This window comes from Rhinatrema bivittatum, chromosome 3, assembly GCF_901001135.1.
Source record: "Rhinatrema bivittatum chromosome 3, aRhiBiv1.1, whole genome shotgun sequence".
Taxonomy (NCBI): Eukaryota; Metazoa; Chordata; class Amphibia; order Gymnophiona; family Rhinatrematidae; genus Rhinatrema; species Rhinatrema bivittatum.
In genome coordinates this window covers 424,198,929-424,215,294 of record NC_042617.1, presented here as the reverse complement: position 1 = coordinate 424,215,294, position 16,366 = coordinate 424,198,929, and the positions used below count along the sequence as shown (strand labels likewise).

At 43.7% G+C, this 16,366-nt stretch overlaps 1 protein-coding gene across 1 annotated transcript in view; it reads right to left on the bottom strand.

Moving 5' to 3' along the window:
* The window catches only part of CSMD1 (CUB and Sushi multiple domains 1), a 4,035,193-nt gene that overhangs the window by 139,582 nt on the left and 3,879,245 nt on the right, over positions 1 to 16,366 (bottom strand). Inside the window, 2 exon segments of the mRNA XM_029596871.1 lie at positions 170 to 349; positions 2,888 to 3,064. Of these exon segments, the coding sequence (XP_029452731.1) occupies positions 170 to 349; positions 2,888 to 3,064 (357 nt within the window).

Here is a 16,366-nt window from a genome sequence, read left to right as displayed (position 1 = left end):
TCCATGCAGCTTAGTATATTAGCCTCTAGTACTTTAAACCTCAAAAGCAGCTTCAACTAAGAAAAAAGTCTAAGTCTCCCACCAGGAGCAAACAGGAAAACATCAAACATACTATTCCCTAGACATGCACAAATATAAACTTTCATAGTGACGTTTGTAAGAAACTTACCTTTGCAAATAGGTTTAGTCTGGTTCCAGGTGCCATCCTTAGTACAAAGTAAAGTGGATGACCTGGCAGGTTCCATCACAAAGCCTGGATTACACTGATAGATTATTGTCTTATTGAATGTAAAATCATTTCCAAACTCAATGCCATTTGCTAAAGAACCTGGATCACCACAACTGATCACTAAAGGGAAAGACATTTTTAAATCAATTTAAAGAATTGGTCTAACTCACTGTTGACAATAATATACTTGAAATAGTTTCTAAACTATTAAAGATATTTCAGTAGAGAGTTGAGTATTATTCCCTTTCTTCCCATAGATTCAAAGCTCATCAAAGTAGGGAAAACTCATGCTTATTATACTTGTATGGCTAGTATTAATCATTAAGGCTTTCCCTTTGTTGCCTTATTTTTGTGTAGTTTGTTCAGTGAACCTAAGCATTCATCACTATATGAAGAAACAGAAGCAGTTGATTTTATATGTGAACATTGATGTGTATATAGGGGTGTGCATTAGTCCAGGAAGAATTAGGCAATTTCAACAAAATCGCCTGGTTCGGCCACCCCGGGAAAATCCGCTTCGTTTTTCAGGGTGGCCAAATCAGGACGAATGCACATTCCTATTGTACACATCAATGTTCACATATAAAATCAAATGCTTCTGTTTCTTCATAAAGGGCCTCATTTTCCACACCACTCACACGCGATAAGGGACCTTTCGCACGCGAAAAGTCCCTTATCGCGTGCGATCGCTGCCGGCTAGCGCAGGCCCTCCCCCCGTTTCAGCCCCCCGCCCCTCATCTTCTAAAGTATCGCAGGCCTGCGATACTTTAGAAAATGAGGCCCATACTGATGAATGCATAGGTTCACTGAAATGTTAGTGCATGCTAACCCCGAAAATTGGGGCGGCCGAAAAAAATCGGCCCGAACTGCGGGAAAATGAAATTTCCCGCGGCGGGTCGAAAACAAAGGCTGAACCGAAAGTTTCGGCTGAATCGCATCCCTAGTGTACAAGACCTTACTAAACAGATACATTAAATGTAATAAGTATAAACAATAGAGATGTGCATTCGTTTTTGCCGAATTGGAAAATTGCAACGAAATTGTCCAATTCGGCATGTTTCAGGGAGCCCGAAAAAAATCAGGATTTTCCCATTTTTTTGCAAAAATTCGTTTTTCCGATTAGTATGCACTAACGGGAGTCAGTGCGCGCTAACTCCCGTTAGCGCGCACTAACAAAAACTAACAAAAAGTAACAAAATCTAACGGTTTTTGTTAGTGCGCGCTAACTCCCGTTAGCGCGCACTAACAGGGAGTTAGCGCGCACTAACTAAAAATTGATTTTTCGTGAAAAAAATGACCCGAACCGAAAAAAAACGACATTTTCCATGGCGGCCGAAAAACGAAGAACGACACGAACACAAAAAACGATGCACATCTCTAATAAACAATACTGAAGTCTATTTTCAAAGGCATTTATCCAGATAACTTTAGAGTTATCAAGGTAAATGACTATTTCTGAACATCAAAGGTACTTATTGGTCCAAATTTTAGCCAGATACATCATTGTTGAGATAAAATTTAGAAGGATAATTTAGGAGCATTTTGGGGGTGCTCCAGGGGCAGAGAAGAGATAGCCAAATAATTTATTCGAATAATTCTGATATTTGGACTGGGAGCTTGGATTTTGTGACCAGCTCCTGGTATGTCCCGCGTTGCTCTGACAACCACATTGGTTGCATGAACTACCAGTGTAGTGCAAATACCCTGACCACTATGTTGATAGCTTACAAAACCAGCATGGCTGTCAGAGCAATGTGGGATGTGCGGAAGCCAGATGAATGATCTGAGCTCCTAGCACAATTTCAAGGATAGAGGAGGGAAAGTATTGGTGGGAGTAGAGTGGGGAGTGAACTGATCTTATAGCTGAGGTGGGAGGGATGAATTCAGAAATCAGTTGTAAGTTTATTTATTTTGTAAATTTGGAGGGAGAGGGGAGTTAGAATACTTATTGGGCCTAGAGGCTACAAATTATTTTGCTCTTGGGGGACATTCAGGAATATTTGGGGGTTGTAGGAATCACTGAATCAGGCCATGAGGCCCTGGCTCAAGTTTTTTTTTTTTTTTTTTTAAACAGCTTGACCTGTGATATTCTTTGAATTTCGCCGGTTAAGTTTAAGTTATCCAGGAACACTGGTGATATTCAAATCTAACCAGTTAGGTTGGAAATTTATCCAGATAGGTCATCCTACCTGGATATCCCACTGAATGTCCGGTTTAACTTATTCAGCTAACTTTAGCTGGGTAAGTTAGCCATTGGAAGTTTTTTTGAATATTAGCCTCATTGCTTTTACTGCTATTGCCTTATGTCATCTATGGAATATCTGAGAAAGCTCAAAAAATAAAATAGAAATGTGTAGACAGAACAGATTTTAACATGATTTTTCTATAAGTAGATTTGTATAACAAAACTTGACAGCTGTTAACATAAATATATGCACTAAAAGCATGGTTTACTAAGTCTCCCCCACCCCCATAGACAAAGAATGGGAAACAAGTATAAGGAAATGAAGCCCTTTGTCTTACACATGTTTACATTTTCTTCTCTGAAAGGGTTAATGGAGAGGTTTGAAAGGAGAAAAATCAATAGTAATTTTTGGTTCAAACTGACTATGATCTTACAGTCTTCAAACCCATTGTGACAGAAAGTAAGTTACTGACCTGTGCAGTCTGGAGCAGTGCCAGTCCAAGTCCCATTGGCTGTACAGTGGCGAGTCATTAACCCTGATGTCTTGTAACCTTCCCAACAGGCATAGATGACTGAGCTGGAGAAAAGAATCCCATCACTGTGCATTATCATGCCATTGGCTGGAGTGCCAGGATTTCCACAGGACACCGCTGTCATGAAAATTGAGAACTCAGTTCAACAAAGTCATTTACCCAGGAAACGTCAGTGCAAGGTTATGGGCTTTAAATGGCTTAGCATTATACATAAAACAAAGCAAGTAAAAATACTAAAAAGGCATTTTTTTATTTTAAAGGTTTACAGTGCATCTTGTGTTTTAAAAGTTCAAAATAAATATGTTATATTAAATATAAAAACAGTTTGCTAGAATTTACGATGTCTCTAAAATAAATTCTAACCTATAAAAATATATGTAGAGACAGTTTAAAATCTGCATTTATACTGGATTTCAAAAAGTTAAATAAATACTGGAAGTCACTAGAGGTATGAATGTTGATTTTTTTTTGTTTTTGTTTTGTTTTATGTCATTAACACCTATATTTATCATTTTGCTATAAATTTTGCATGAATAGCATCCGCAATAAAAAAAAAAAGGGGGGGCGACGTCGGCCCGTATGACATAGTGAGAGCAAAGGTAGCGCCGGCGCCATTTTGAATATTGGCAATACGGCCCGCGTGCAGGAGGTTGCTCCCGGACCCCCGCTGGACTTTTGGCAAGTCTTGTGGGGGTCAGGAGGCCCTCCCAAGCTGGCCAAAAGTCCCTGGGAGTCCAGCGGGGGTCTGGGAGCGATCTCCTGCACTCGTGACGTCGGGTGCCAGGAACCAAAATGGCGCCGGCGCTACCTTTGCCCTGTCACATGGTAAGGACAAAGGGCCACCGGCACCATTTCTATTAACGCAGCCGTGGCCCGAGAGTGGGAGATCGCGCCGGGACTCCCCCCACTGGACCCCAGGTAATTTAAAACATTTTGGGGGGGTTTGGGAGGGTGGGGGATTTGTTTTAAAGGGTCGGGTGGGTTTTAGGGTTGTTTTGGTGTGCCGGTTTTCCTGCCCTCCCCCGATAAAACGATTTTTTAACTAAAAAAACCATGACGATCAGATTCCCCCCCCCCCTCAGCCAAAATTAATCGTTAAGACGATCGATCACACGATTCACATCCCTACTACATTGTTGTCATCAACTCTGCTCTTATGTATATGTCTAAAACCACTTACATATACCCAAAAGCACATGTACATGTACTCAGTCCTGGGAGCCCTCAGCCCAGGGCTTCTGCCTCAGACAAGAGTAACTCCAGGCTACAACCCTGCCATAGCTGCAACTGTAGTCACAAGGCTCAAATGACTTTCTATGGGAGGAAATCAGACAATCTATATTAGAGTTATTTCTTTTAGTGTACCACTTAACTCCATCAAAAATAATTGTAGCAAAAGCAGCAATGTATTGTTTGTGAAGAGGTTCTTCCTTCTTGGTGTACTGTGCTACTGATAAGGCAATAAAGACAATGAGAAGTATTAAAAGGGAATGAGATTTTATTTTCATTATTTTGATTTCAGCAAACAAGCAAGCCTTTACCTTAATACTTTTAACTGTCTTGCATTTATGAGAGCATTTATTGTACCAGGGATAAAATCTGTATTTTATGTTACTTTTTTTCTTATGAATTCCTACTGAGGTGGATCACTTAAAAAAGTTTTCAGCATGTTTAAATGAGGTAGTGCAGTGATTGAAGTGTGAGCATGTGGCTTTGGATTTTTGTCAGTAATTGGATCTGACATCATGATGTGAACACATTTTGTGAGCTTCCTCCATTCAGTTCTACATATTGATGACATCAGGAAAGTGAATCCATATATCATGAAAATGATCATGAGGGACAAGTACATAGTAATGAAGCTGGTAATGAATTATTGGAAGAGTTTGACAAGCCTAATATCCTATGCAAAAAGCAGTTATTCATTTTTCTGAGATTTGCAGAACCTCTGAGTCATGTTTTTAATATAGGGTATGACCAATTATATTAATACATTTCTGCTGAAAATTCTTTCTCTAGAATTTGGGTGAATTGAACTCATAGAACTAGATCTCTAGCCAACTTTTCTCTCTGTGCCAGGGAAATAAGACTTCATCTACACTGAAGATACTTACAGACTGCTGAAACAGACAGAAAAGTTGAATATAGATCGAGTCAAAGACTTGCATAATATAAAAAGGAAGGGAGAGGTGCTGCTAGTAGGAGACATTAATCTGCAAGATGTGGATTGGATCATCCCATCTGCAGAATTAGAAGTAGAAAGATCTTGAAATTCCTTCAAGGAGCTTTCCTCAGGCAAATGGCAACACAGCACATGAGGGAGGGGCTTATATTGGACTTGGGACCTAAATTTGGAGAAAATATTTCTAATATCCAGATACCTAAGTGGCTGCCCACACTCCAGTGCTCATCAGATGGTATGGTTTAACATTTATTTTATTTATTTATATTATGCTTTTTGGCACTTCAGAGTGGATTACATCCAGGTAATATAAGCATTTTCTTGTCTCCAGAGGGCTCAAAATCTAAATTTGTACCTGAGGCAATGGAGGATAAAACAACTTGCCCAAGGTCACAAAGAGAGGCAATGGGATTTGAATGATGTTTACCTGGTTTGTAGCCCCCTGTTCTAACCACTAGGTTACTCCTCCATGCCATAGAAGGCCCAAACTGGAGAATTGCCATACAAATTTAAAAATCAAAAATACAAAATTTGATAAAATGGAGTATATTAAGGAGGGACATGACAACATGGGAAGTTTAATTTTAAGTAGAAAAGCACTGGGCTACACTAATAGGAACTCTAATGAGAGCAAATCTTCGGGTAAGGAAAGTAAATATAATTAAGAAGAAAAAGCCACTTCCCTGGCTTTCAAAAAAAGTGGCAGAAAAATAATGGCAAAAGGATTAGTAGATAAAAACGAACAAGTGATCTCATAAAAAAGAGCACAGGGAAGAATATCCGGTAAAGCTGAAAGAAGCAGGAAAATTAGTGAAGGCAAGAGCAGAAGAAAAGATAGCTAAGGTGGTAAAGTAAGGTCAATCAATGGAGGAACTGCAGAGTTATTGTAATTCTAGGAAGAGAAAAGGAATACTGTGTGGATGGTGATAAATAGAAAGCAGAAATGCTATCTCCAGAGTGGTGAGGTCCAAAAGGGTCAATACAGGGCTTGGCCTAGCACTGACAGCCTCCACCGACCCAGCAATCATAGCATTAGCAGGGGAATGGGTAAGAAAGAGAATGTTAGGAGATCAATTCTAACAGTGGTAACAACTGTGCAGGAATGGGGGCTCCAGAGTGCGAAAGAAATAGAGAGGGTAACAGTGGAGAGAGAGGAGGGGCAATGCATGGATTGTGGCAGGTTCAGGCTACACTCAGGGTGGCCCCAAGAACCCAAAATAAATCAGGGCTTAGACTTCCTGATGCATACAGAAATGGACACCCAGGTTAGAATGGTGTCTCAGCACCTGAGAGTGCTAGGCAATAGCGGGTAGTTACACAGCTCCTGGAATGCTTTTGCATTATAGGGGAAAGGGAAACACAGCTATATTTTGTAAACAATAGTAGCACGAAGTCAGGATATCAGACACTGTAAATATTATCACAAGGCTGTCTGGGGTATGGTTGTGTGAGGGAGTGCACAGAAAACTCCCTCAGATTTCCTTTAAGGACTGGACCTGGCTTTCTCGCCTGGTCCTCCTTAAGGCTGAGACACACAGGGATTCCTGGGTGAAGGCAGGAGCCCTAAACCAGAGTATAAGACCTCAGGGCCCAGAAGGCTTCAGTGGGCCCCGGGGAGCAGGCAAAGAACTATCATATGCTGAGACCTGTTATGTCTAAGGACTGTGTATTACCTGAAGCTAAGGTGAGCCACGTTGCTTGTTTTGAGTAGACTTTTCAGGACTGTGTATTATCTGAAGCTAAGCTCAGCTGCATTGTTTGTTTTTAAGTTACCTTTTTCACAGTAAAGTAATGCACCTAAGGAAAAGCCAGAGTCTGCCTCCTTTTTCCTCTCACTGTGTCCAAGCTGCAATGCTCAAGTTATCACATATGATGGCAGCAGTGGGACTCTCTTGCCCAAGTGGGAAGCACAGGCATAATCCCACAGTCACAGCAGAGAAAAATAAGCCCGCAGTTTTTTTCCCCTCTTTTTACTGGGGCCTTCGAGTTCCATTCACCAAGCATTTGCACAAAAGGCCAAGGTGTATAGTCAGGGTCAAGCAGTGAGTTAGGGCTGGACAGGCCAAAGATTTTTTTTTTGTTGTTTTTTCCCTGCTTTCCTATTCCTAGAGAGTTACATTGAAGGCAGCTCTCTAAGCATGGAAGAAGGAGCTGGTGATCCAGGTTGTTGCTACTGGGCAGCAGCAATTACAAAACACTCTACAAACACAAACTGATCAGCAGAAGGCATTGCAAGAGCAGGTGGTGCAGCATCAAACGGCACTATCAAAGATATCCCAAGTTATACAAACAGCTATCACCAGTCTAGCTTCAGTGCCATCAACACTCCTTAAGATTATCCCTGGAGAAGAACCTGATGGGTTCTTGAAAAACTTTGAGTGCACAATATGATTGGCAGGCTGGTAAGAGGATAGATGGACTACCTATCTGAGAAATCTACCCATAGTGGAACGTCAAGATGCCTAACAAACAGCTAACTTAGAAGGGAGGGCCACCTACCAGGAAATCAAGACAGCAATTCTCAAGTGAGTGGGGCTCACTCTGGAAACATATCAAGAACAGTTTTGGCAGGCAGTTCTTTAGGCTGGTGAAAACCTTAGGAACCTCTTCCACAGACTAAAAGATGTTACTTGGAAGTTGCTGCACCTGGAAGGGAAGACTGGGGTGGAGATAGCAGAAACAGTTCTACTGGAACAATTCCAGGACAGCTTAGAACAGCTGATGTGATAGTGGGTTTGCCAATACCCAAACATTACACTGAAAAAGGTCCTGGATGTGGCAGAGGCCTATTAGCAGGCCCAGACCATGCGTGAGGCACCTCGGTTCCTAGAGAAGCCACCCAACCCAAGGAGAGGATGACAGAGTTCTAAGAACCAGAGGCCCTAACAACCATTAGTGCAGACTCCACTGGACTTTACACCTCAAGAGAAAACCTCACCTGGGCCACCATGGAGAAAATGGCCATTTTTCCTGAGATTATACATGCAGGGGAGAGGAGCCGATGGACATTAATCCTGTGACCCCTACACTTTTGTAACTTTGTGGACATCTCCATCCAGGGTTTATCTACTTTTGTGATTTCAGTCGAGCTAGATGATGTTCCAACACAAGCATTAGTGGACTCTGGAAGTGTGAAAATGCTCATTTGAAGAGACTTGGTGAAGTGAGTCCAAGTTGACTATGACAAAATCGTGACCCTGGCATGCATTCATGGGTACAATCAACAATATACAACAATCTAGGTATGACTGAAGACACTGTCCAGCCAAGATATGGTTGAGGTGAGTGTACTCCCTTGGCTACCCTACTCAATAATTGGATGGGACTGTCCAAACTTCAAGTATTTCTGGAACAGGCTTACAAAAGGTTCATCAAGCCACACAAATAAAGAGTTGGAGCTTCCAGAACTCTATCCATTGGATGACCTTGATCTTTTTCATAAAGACTCTAAGACTCCTAAGTCCCGAAGGCAATGCAGACAGGACAAATACACCTACGCTGCTAATTTAGAGGCAGCTGGGGAGGAGAGTTTGGAGTTGGAGGGAGAACAACCACCTACCCACAATGTCTTACCTGGCACCTTAGAGTGGGAAACTGGTGGTGATATAGGGAACTTTTAAATGGGCTCAGATAGAAGATGAATTCTTTAAGTGGGCCCAGGAGCATATTTAATAGAGATGTGAATCAGATACCGGAATCAGTTCCGGTTTCGGAATCGTGGACCTGCGGGAAAATCCATTTCCCGCGGTCTGGATGGGTTTTTTTTTTGGCTGTCCCGAACTGAAAAAACCCCCCACACCCCGACCCTTTAAATCTAAATTTTTACAATCCCCCACACTCCTGACCCCCTCAAAACATTCCTAAAGTACTTGGTAGTCCAGCGGGGATCCCGGGAGCGATCTCCCGCTCTCGGGTTGTCGGCTGCCAGTAAACAAAATGGTGCCACTGGCCCTTTGCCCTTACCATATGACAGGGGCTATCGATGCCATTGGCCGGCCCAGTCACATGGTAGGAGCAATGGACGGCCGGTGCCATCCGTCAAAAAAATGATGCACATCCCTAATATACAAAGAATAGATGAAACGGTAGTCCCTAGAACACAGCTTACAGACCTTATTCCTCCCTCTTTTGTGATAAAATGTGATTTAATTTACAGAGTCACAAAGGGAAGTATGGAAGGGGAAGTGATAGAACAACTTCTGGTTCCCAAACTCTATCATCAGTAGATCATGAAGTTAGCACACAACCACCTACTAGGGTCTACCTGGGGTAGTAAAAGACCCAGAAAAAAGATACTGTCACAATTCTATTGGCTGGGCCATCACAAACAGGTCCAATTGTATTACTAGTCCTGTCCTATCTGCCAGTTCACAAAGCCTGCTAGAGTATGGGCAGCAACTCTCAAACCAATTCTTATAATTGAGACCCCTTTTGAAAGAGTGGGCGCAGATCATTTTGGGAGAAGCCAAAATGGTGGCATAGTGAGGACATGTGGAGGAGAAGCTCTATTTTTGCCTGTTGGTAGTCCGAGTTTTCAGCTTGAAATGCCTCCTAAAAGTAAGGAAACTGTGTGGGTTTACCCCTCAGAGCCTTTCCCATTTCCTATTCAGCAGTTGGAAATTACCCGGTTCATGTCCTCACCAGCATTTAATCTGGGAGCTGAGGAGCCTGATGAGCGGGGAGCCTTGAGAGCGCCACCCGTGCAGGCAGAGGAGGCGTCCTTGAGTCCAGACCTTCAACAGCCACCGGCGCAGAGGTTGAGTGTCGAGAACCACTCTGGGACTCCAGGAGATGATGTCATTTCCAGGTCTGGAGCAGAGGGAGTCTTTCCTCGCGTCCCACCGCTGGAGATGGGTCTTTCCTTGGCATTTCCCCCTGTTGGGTTGACCGGTATAGGTCCTTTGGTCCTGTTCTGGACATCAGGGAGACGAATGTGGACCCTATTGTGGGGATATCATCGACCACAATTGGAAATATTGCCAGCAGTGAGTCTTTTAAGATTCCTTTTCGCCCCATGGTGGTGACATTGGATGCCCTGTGGGATTTTGTGGCTGGTTTTGGGACTACACTAAAAGCTTTAAATATTAAGATGGCTCATTTTGTTTCTAAATTTCAGCAGAATGTTTTGAAAATGCAAACTCAGGTTAATTTGATGTCAACTAGAGTATCTGCTATTGAAGAAAATGAAAAGAAAGTTCAAGAATTTAATGTAGCCACAGTGAAAGACAGAGGTTCTTGCAAAATGTATAGAACATTTGGAGAAGAATGCTAGACATCTCAATCTGCACTTTCTTAATTTTCCATGAGTGGCTGGGGAAATTTCTTTTACAACATTGAAGACATTTCTGCAAGAAGCCCTGGGATTTACAAGTGAATATCTACTATCAATAAACACTTGCTTTTTTCTTCCTAAACCTAGAGCTTCTAGACTGGCAGTAAATATTTATTTACCACTGTTCTGTTCGTACGTCTCATGTTGAATGTGAACTTGGCCCCCAACCCCCTACGCTCATACCTAATCCCCACCTCGAGTTACTAGGTGGGCCTACCATGGGGATACAAATACCTGTCTAGGGAGTAGGATCTATAGCAAGGCTCTCGCTCTCTCTCTCTCTCTCTCTCTCATATATGCAATATTGGTAAATGAGGCCCTTTGTCAGATGTTAATTGTGATTATCCACGTATTTCTGCAACAAATATTGTTATGTTTGTAATGTTGAAATTCAATAAATAGAGAGTTTTAAAAAAAGAAAGAAAGCATGGGCATAGATCTTGGGGGACTATTGGAGACATCAACATTCTCATCATACTGGACTATGTTGCAAGATATCCAGAGGCAGTGCCACTATGGAATGCAAACCCCCCCCCCCTCTATGGTAGTGACCGCCCTAATGGAATTTTTCATGATTTAGGCTATGTCAAGAAAATCCTGACAGATCAGGGTACCCCTTTCATCTCCAAGATCATGAAACAACTCTTCACCTTGCTCAAGGTAAAAACTCTGCAGACCGGCAGAAAAAAAAGTGGTGATAAAAAAGGCAAGAAAATGGATGAAGTTATAGAGAAAGACAAGGATGTCCTTTGTTCAGTTGGATTAGGGCTATCATTTGAGAAATTTACATGGTGAGGTAGGATGATCTGGTCCTCGAGGGGTGTATGTGACTCAGCTATGATGAAATGTTCTGTGATAAAATGGAATGCAACCTTCTTTTTTCCAGCACTCCCAGAAATAGTCAAAGAACCACTTTCAAATGCTGTAGAGACTGAGGAAAACCTGGATGCAGCACTAAATCAGAACTGATAATAGCAGTAAATTGCTACAGAATCCATCAGCACACAAATATAGACATTTTTATTCGCTTGAGTCTAGTAGTAGGAAGACTAGATCCTTTTCTATATTTACAATAGGATTTGTTCTAGTTTCATACCCCTCAGAAACATGGTGAATCCTTCTCTCCCATTTGCAAAGTTTGGCAATACCTGGTTGATGTCTTTTGCCTCTCTGATAACTGTCCTGAGACCTGGGGACAAATGCCTTCCAGAGTACTGAAGACTATGGGACCTCTCCTAGAATCCCCCCAACCATTTGAAGAGTGGAAATACCTCTCCCAATAGAAAGGAAAGGAAATGATCCTTTCTCTCCCTGAAGGTAAGGAGAGCCATGGCCATTGTTGTTTTCCTTTGATCCCTTTATTGACAAACTCCACCCACTGGCTCATGGAGCCATCTTTACAGATATCAATCACTGGCCTACCTTCTAGAGGATGGGCCCTCACTATCACTCAATGAGCCATTACACCTCTTGAACCTCCCATTGTTGGAATGTCCTTAGTGCACCCTATGGGAAAGCCTAGCCAGCCCTATAGAAAGAAAACAGGTTTAAGTCATGGGGCAAACAGGATATCAGTGAGACAAATGAAATTGGGGAGCTGTAGACTAACAACCATCCACCAGTAGATTTGGCCTGTGGGTATCAGCTCTGAGTACACATCAGATTCAGAACCAATGGACAATTGCTGAATGTGCCATGTTTTACAGGGCAGAGAAAGTGCATCACAGATAAGAAACAGCACTTATTTACAGTGCCCTTCTGGAAGAGCTAGAAAAGGTATTCAATTAAACATTCATTCCGACTGCAGCTTCATGGAGATGGGAGTAAGAGGCAAGTCTGGTCATGGAGGGGTAAGAAAAGTGATTGATTTGTTACTGGGGTGGTACCACTTTCCTGCCTAGCTGATGGGGATTGCAATGGCAGTCACTACTAGGGATGTGAATCGTTTTTTGACGATTTAAAATATCGTCCGATATATTTTAAATCATCAAAAATCGTTAGGGCCACGATACAATACCAATTCCCCCGATTTATCGTTAAAAATCGTAAATCGGGGGGAAGGGGGAGGGCAGGAAAACCGGCACACTAAAACCCCCTAAAACCCACCCCCGACCCTTTAAATTAAATCCCCCACCCTCCTGAACCCCCCCCCCCAAATGCTTTAAATTACCTGGGGATCCAGGGGTGGTCCAGAACGGCGGCGGTCCAGAACGGCCCCCTCAATTGAATCCTTTTGTCTTCAGCCGGCGCCATTTTGCAAAATGGCCGCCGCAAAATGGCGGCGGCCATAGACAAAAACAATTCAACGCAGGAGGTCGTTCCGGACCCCCGCTGGACTTTTGGCAAGTCTTGTGGGGGTCAGGAGGCCCCCCCAAGCTGGCCAAATGTTTCTGGGAGTCCAGCGGGGTTCAGGAAGCGATTTCTTGCCGCAAATCGTTTTCCGTACGGAAAATGGCGCCGGCAGGAGATCGACTGCAGGAGGTCGTTCAGCGGGGGTTCCGGACCGCCGCTCAACGACCTCCTGCACTCGATCTCCTGCCGGCGCCATTTTGCGGCGGCCATTTTGCAAAATGGCGCCGGCTGAAGACAAAAGGATTCAATTGAGGGGGCCGTTCCGGACCGCCGCCGTTCTGGACCACCGCTGGATCCCCAGGTAAGTTAAAGCATTTGGGGGGGGTTCGGGAGGGTGGGGGATTTAATTTAAAGGGTCAGGGGTGGGTTTTAGGGGGTTGGCTCACGATTTTAACGATTTTTCACGATATTTTTAAAACCCAAACGGCAACAATACAATTCCCTCCCCCTCCCTCAGGAAGCGATTTCTTGCCGCAAATCGTTTTCCGTACGGAAAATGGCGCCGGCAGGAGATCGACTGCAGGAGGTCGTTCAGCGGGGGTTCCGGACCGCCGCTGAACGACCTCCTGCACTCGATCTCCTGCCGGCGCCATTTTGCGGCGGCCATTTTGCAAAATGGCGCCGGCTGAAGACAAAAGGATTCAATTGAGGGGGCCATTCCGGACTGCCGCCGTTCTGGACCACCGCTGGATCCCCAGGTAATTTAAAGCATTTGGGGGGGGGGTTCGGGAGGGTGGGGGATTTAATTTAAAGGGTCGGGGGTGGGTTTTAGGGGGTTGGCTCACGATTTTAACGATTTTTCACGATATTTTTAAAACCCAAACGGCAACAATACAATTCCCTCCCCCTCCCAGCCGAAATCGATCGTTAAGACGATCGAGGACACGATTCACATCTCTAGTCACTACCTGGATGAAAACAGATATAAGGATTTATTATAATTTAATTCAATTTAATTAAACTGGTCTTTTTGTTTCCCAAGAATCCTGCTTGGTTATCCTTACTTTTAGTATGTTGGTGAGGCCAAGGAGGGAAGAGTGCAAACTATGCTAATGGTATTTACTGACTTCTCTTAAATATAATTGCTTTTTACATGCCTATGGCATGCATGATGGTTTATCACAAGGTCAATGTGCACAACATATATGTTGTAACTATATATTTTATAAGGCCATCATGCCAGTTTGAGAAAATTGTATTTTCCTCTAGAAAGCAGAAGAACCACAAAGATATGACATCTTCTAAGGCAGCCTATAAGTAGGGCTTTTAATTTTAGGTATTTATATATTTAAGATTATATTTTCCAGCTGTGGCACTTATGCCATAGAAAGTGCATAGAGGTTAACAGTACCAAAAGTTTAATAGTAAAATACAGGCTTAATCAGTGTGTAAATATCTGCTGGAAATGCACAGGATGTGCATGGGACCAGTGGTTAAACTGGAGCCAGTGTCAGAATATTCCAGAGCTCTGGGTCAGCTAAGTGTCAGAAGGTGTAATCTGCCTTCCTGACAGACCAGAGGTTACATCCCTTCGGGGCTCAATCAAAAAAGCAGAACTGATAAAAGCTAGGGATGTGAATCGTGTGATCGATCATCTTAACGATCGATTTTGGCTGGGGAGGGAGGGAAATCTGATCGTCATGTTTGTTTTTTTTTAAAAATCATTAAAAATCGTAAATCGGGGGAGGGCAGGAAAACCGGCACACCAAAACAACCCTAAAACCCACCCTGACCCCTTAAAACAAATCCCCCACCCTCCCGAACCCTCCCAAAATGTTTTAAATTACCTGGGGTCCAGTGGGGGTGTCCTGGCACGATCTCCCGCAATCTCCCGCTCTTGGGCCATGGCTGCATTAATAGAAATGGCGCCGGTGGCCCTTTGCCCTTACCATATGACAGGGCAAAGGTAGCTCTGGCGTCATTTTGGTTCCTGACACCCGACATCACGAGTGCAGGAGATCGCTCCCGGACCCCCGCTGGACCCCCAGGGACTTTTGGCCAGCTTAGGGGCACCTCCTGATCCCCACAAGACTTGCCAAAAGTCCAGCGGGGGTCCGGGAGCAACCTCCTGCACTCTCGCCGTATTGCCAATATACAAAATGGCGCCGGCGCCAACTTTGCCCTCACTATGTAAGACATAGTGAGGGTAAAGGTAGCGCCGGCGCCATTTTGAATTTTTTTAGTGAGGCCCGACCCTTTAAAATTGACCCCTTACCTTCCCCCACCCCCAAACACCCCCAAAACCTTTTACGAGTACCTGGTGGTCCAGTGGGGGCGCGGGGACCGATCTCCCGCTCTCGGGCCATCGGCGCCATTTTGGCTGCCACTCAAATATGGCGCCGATGGCCCGATTAAAAAAAAACCCACCCGACCCTTTAAAGATGACCCCTTAGCTTCTCCCACCCTCCCGATCCCCCCAAAAACATTTTTAAATTACCTGGTGGTCTAGTGGTGGTCCCGGGAGCAATCTCCCATTCTCGGGCTGTCGGCTGCCACTCATAAAGATGGCACCGATGGCCCTTTGCCCTTACCATGTGACAGGGTATCCATGCCATTGGCCGGCCCCTGTCACATGGTAGGAGCACTGGATGGCCGGCGCCAGGTAATTTAAAAATGTTTTGGGGGGATCGGGAGGGTGGGAGAAGCTAAGGGGTCATCTTTAAAGGGTCGGGTGGGTTTTTTTTTAATCGGGCCATCGGCGCCATTTTTGAGTGGCAGCCAAAATGGCGCCGATGGCCCGAGAGCAGGAAATCGGTCCCCGCGCCCCCACTGGACCACCAGGTACTCGTAAAAAGTTTTTGGGGGGTTTGGAGGGGTGGGGGAAGGTAAGGGATTAGTTTTATAGGGTCAGGGTAGGTTTAGGGGTTGTTTTGGTATGCCGGTTTTCCCGTCCTCCCCTCAAATAAGTCCCATTACTGGACACTAACGGGAGTAACAATTTTTCATGATAAATCGTGAAAATTTCTATTGTATCGCACCCTGTACCGATTTTTGATGATTTAAAAAATATCGGACGATGTTTTAAAATCGTCAAAAAACGATTCACATCCCTAGTAACTACCCTGCTCCCCGAGGCAGGGAAGCTTGTCCTGCATACAAGGGGTTACCCAGCTAATTAGGGGCTTTTTGTGGGTATCAATAATTGATATTTATCAGTGTTTTTGTGGTGCAGGTACTATTGTTGGGTATCTTTTCCAGTTAAATTAAATGCATACATTTGTGAAGCTGAGGAGTCCACGTTAGCATGGAACATGCACAAACACAAAGCAGAGGATCCAGGGTAGCAAAGACAGGCTGAAATAGCATTAGGGGAAGTGGAGGTTTTTTTTTCCAGGATTTATATACAAAAACATCTATTTCTTTTTTTTTTTTGCATTGGGGATGTTTTATTGTTTAAAACCTACAATTAGAAGCCCTACCTATAATAGAAACACTGATTGTGAACTATTGGCTATTGTATACCATAATCTTGTAAAACGAGTAGACTAGTTTATCAGTTTATCACTTTATTACTAACAACAATCTTTAAAATATTGATAAGCATATGTTTCAC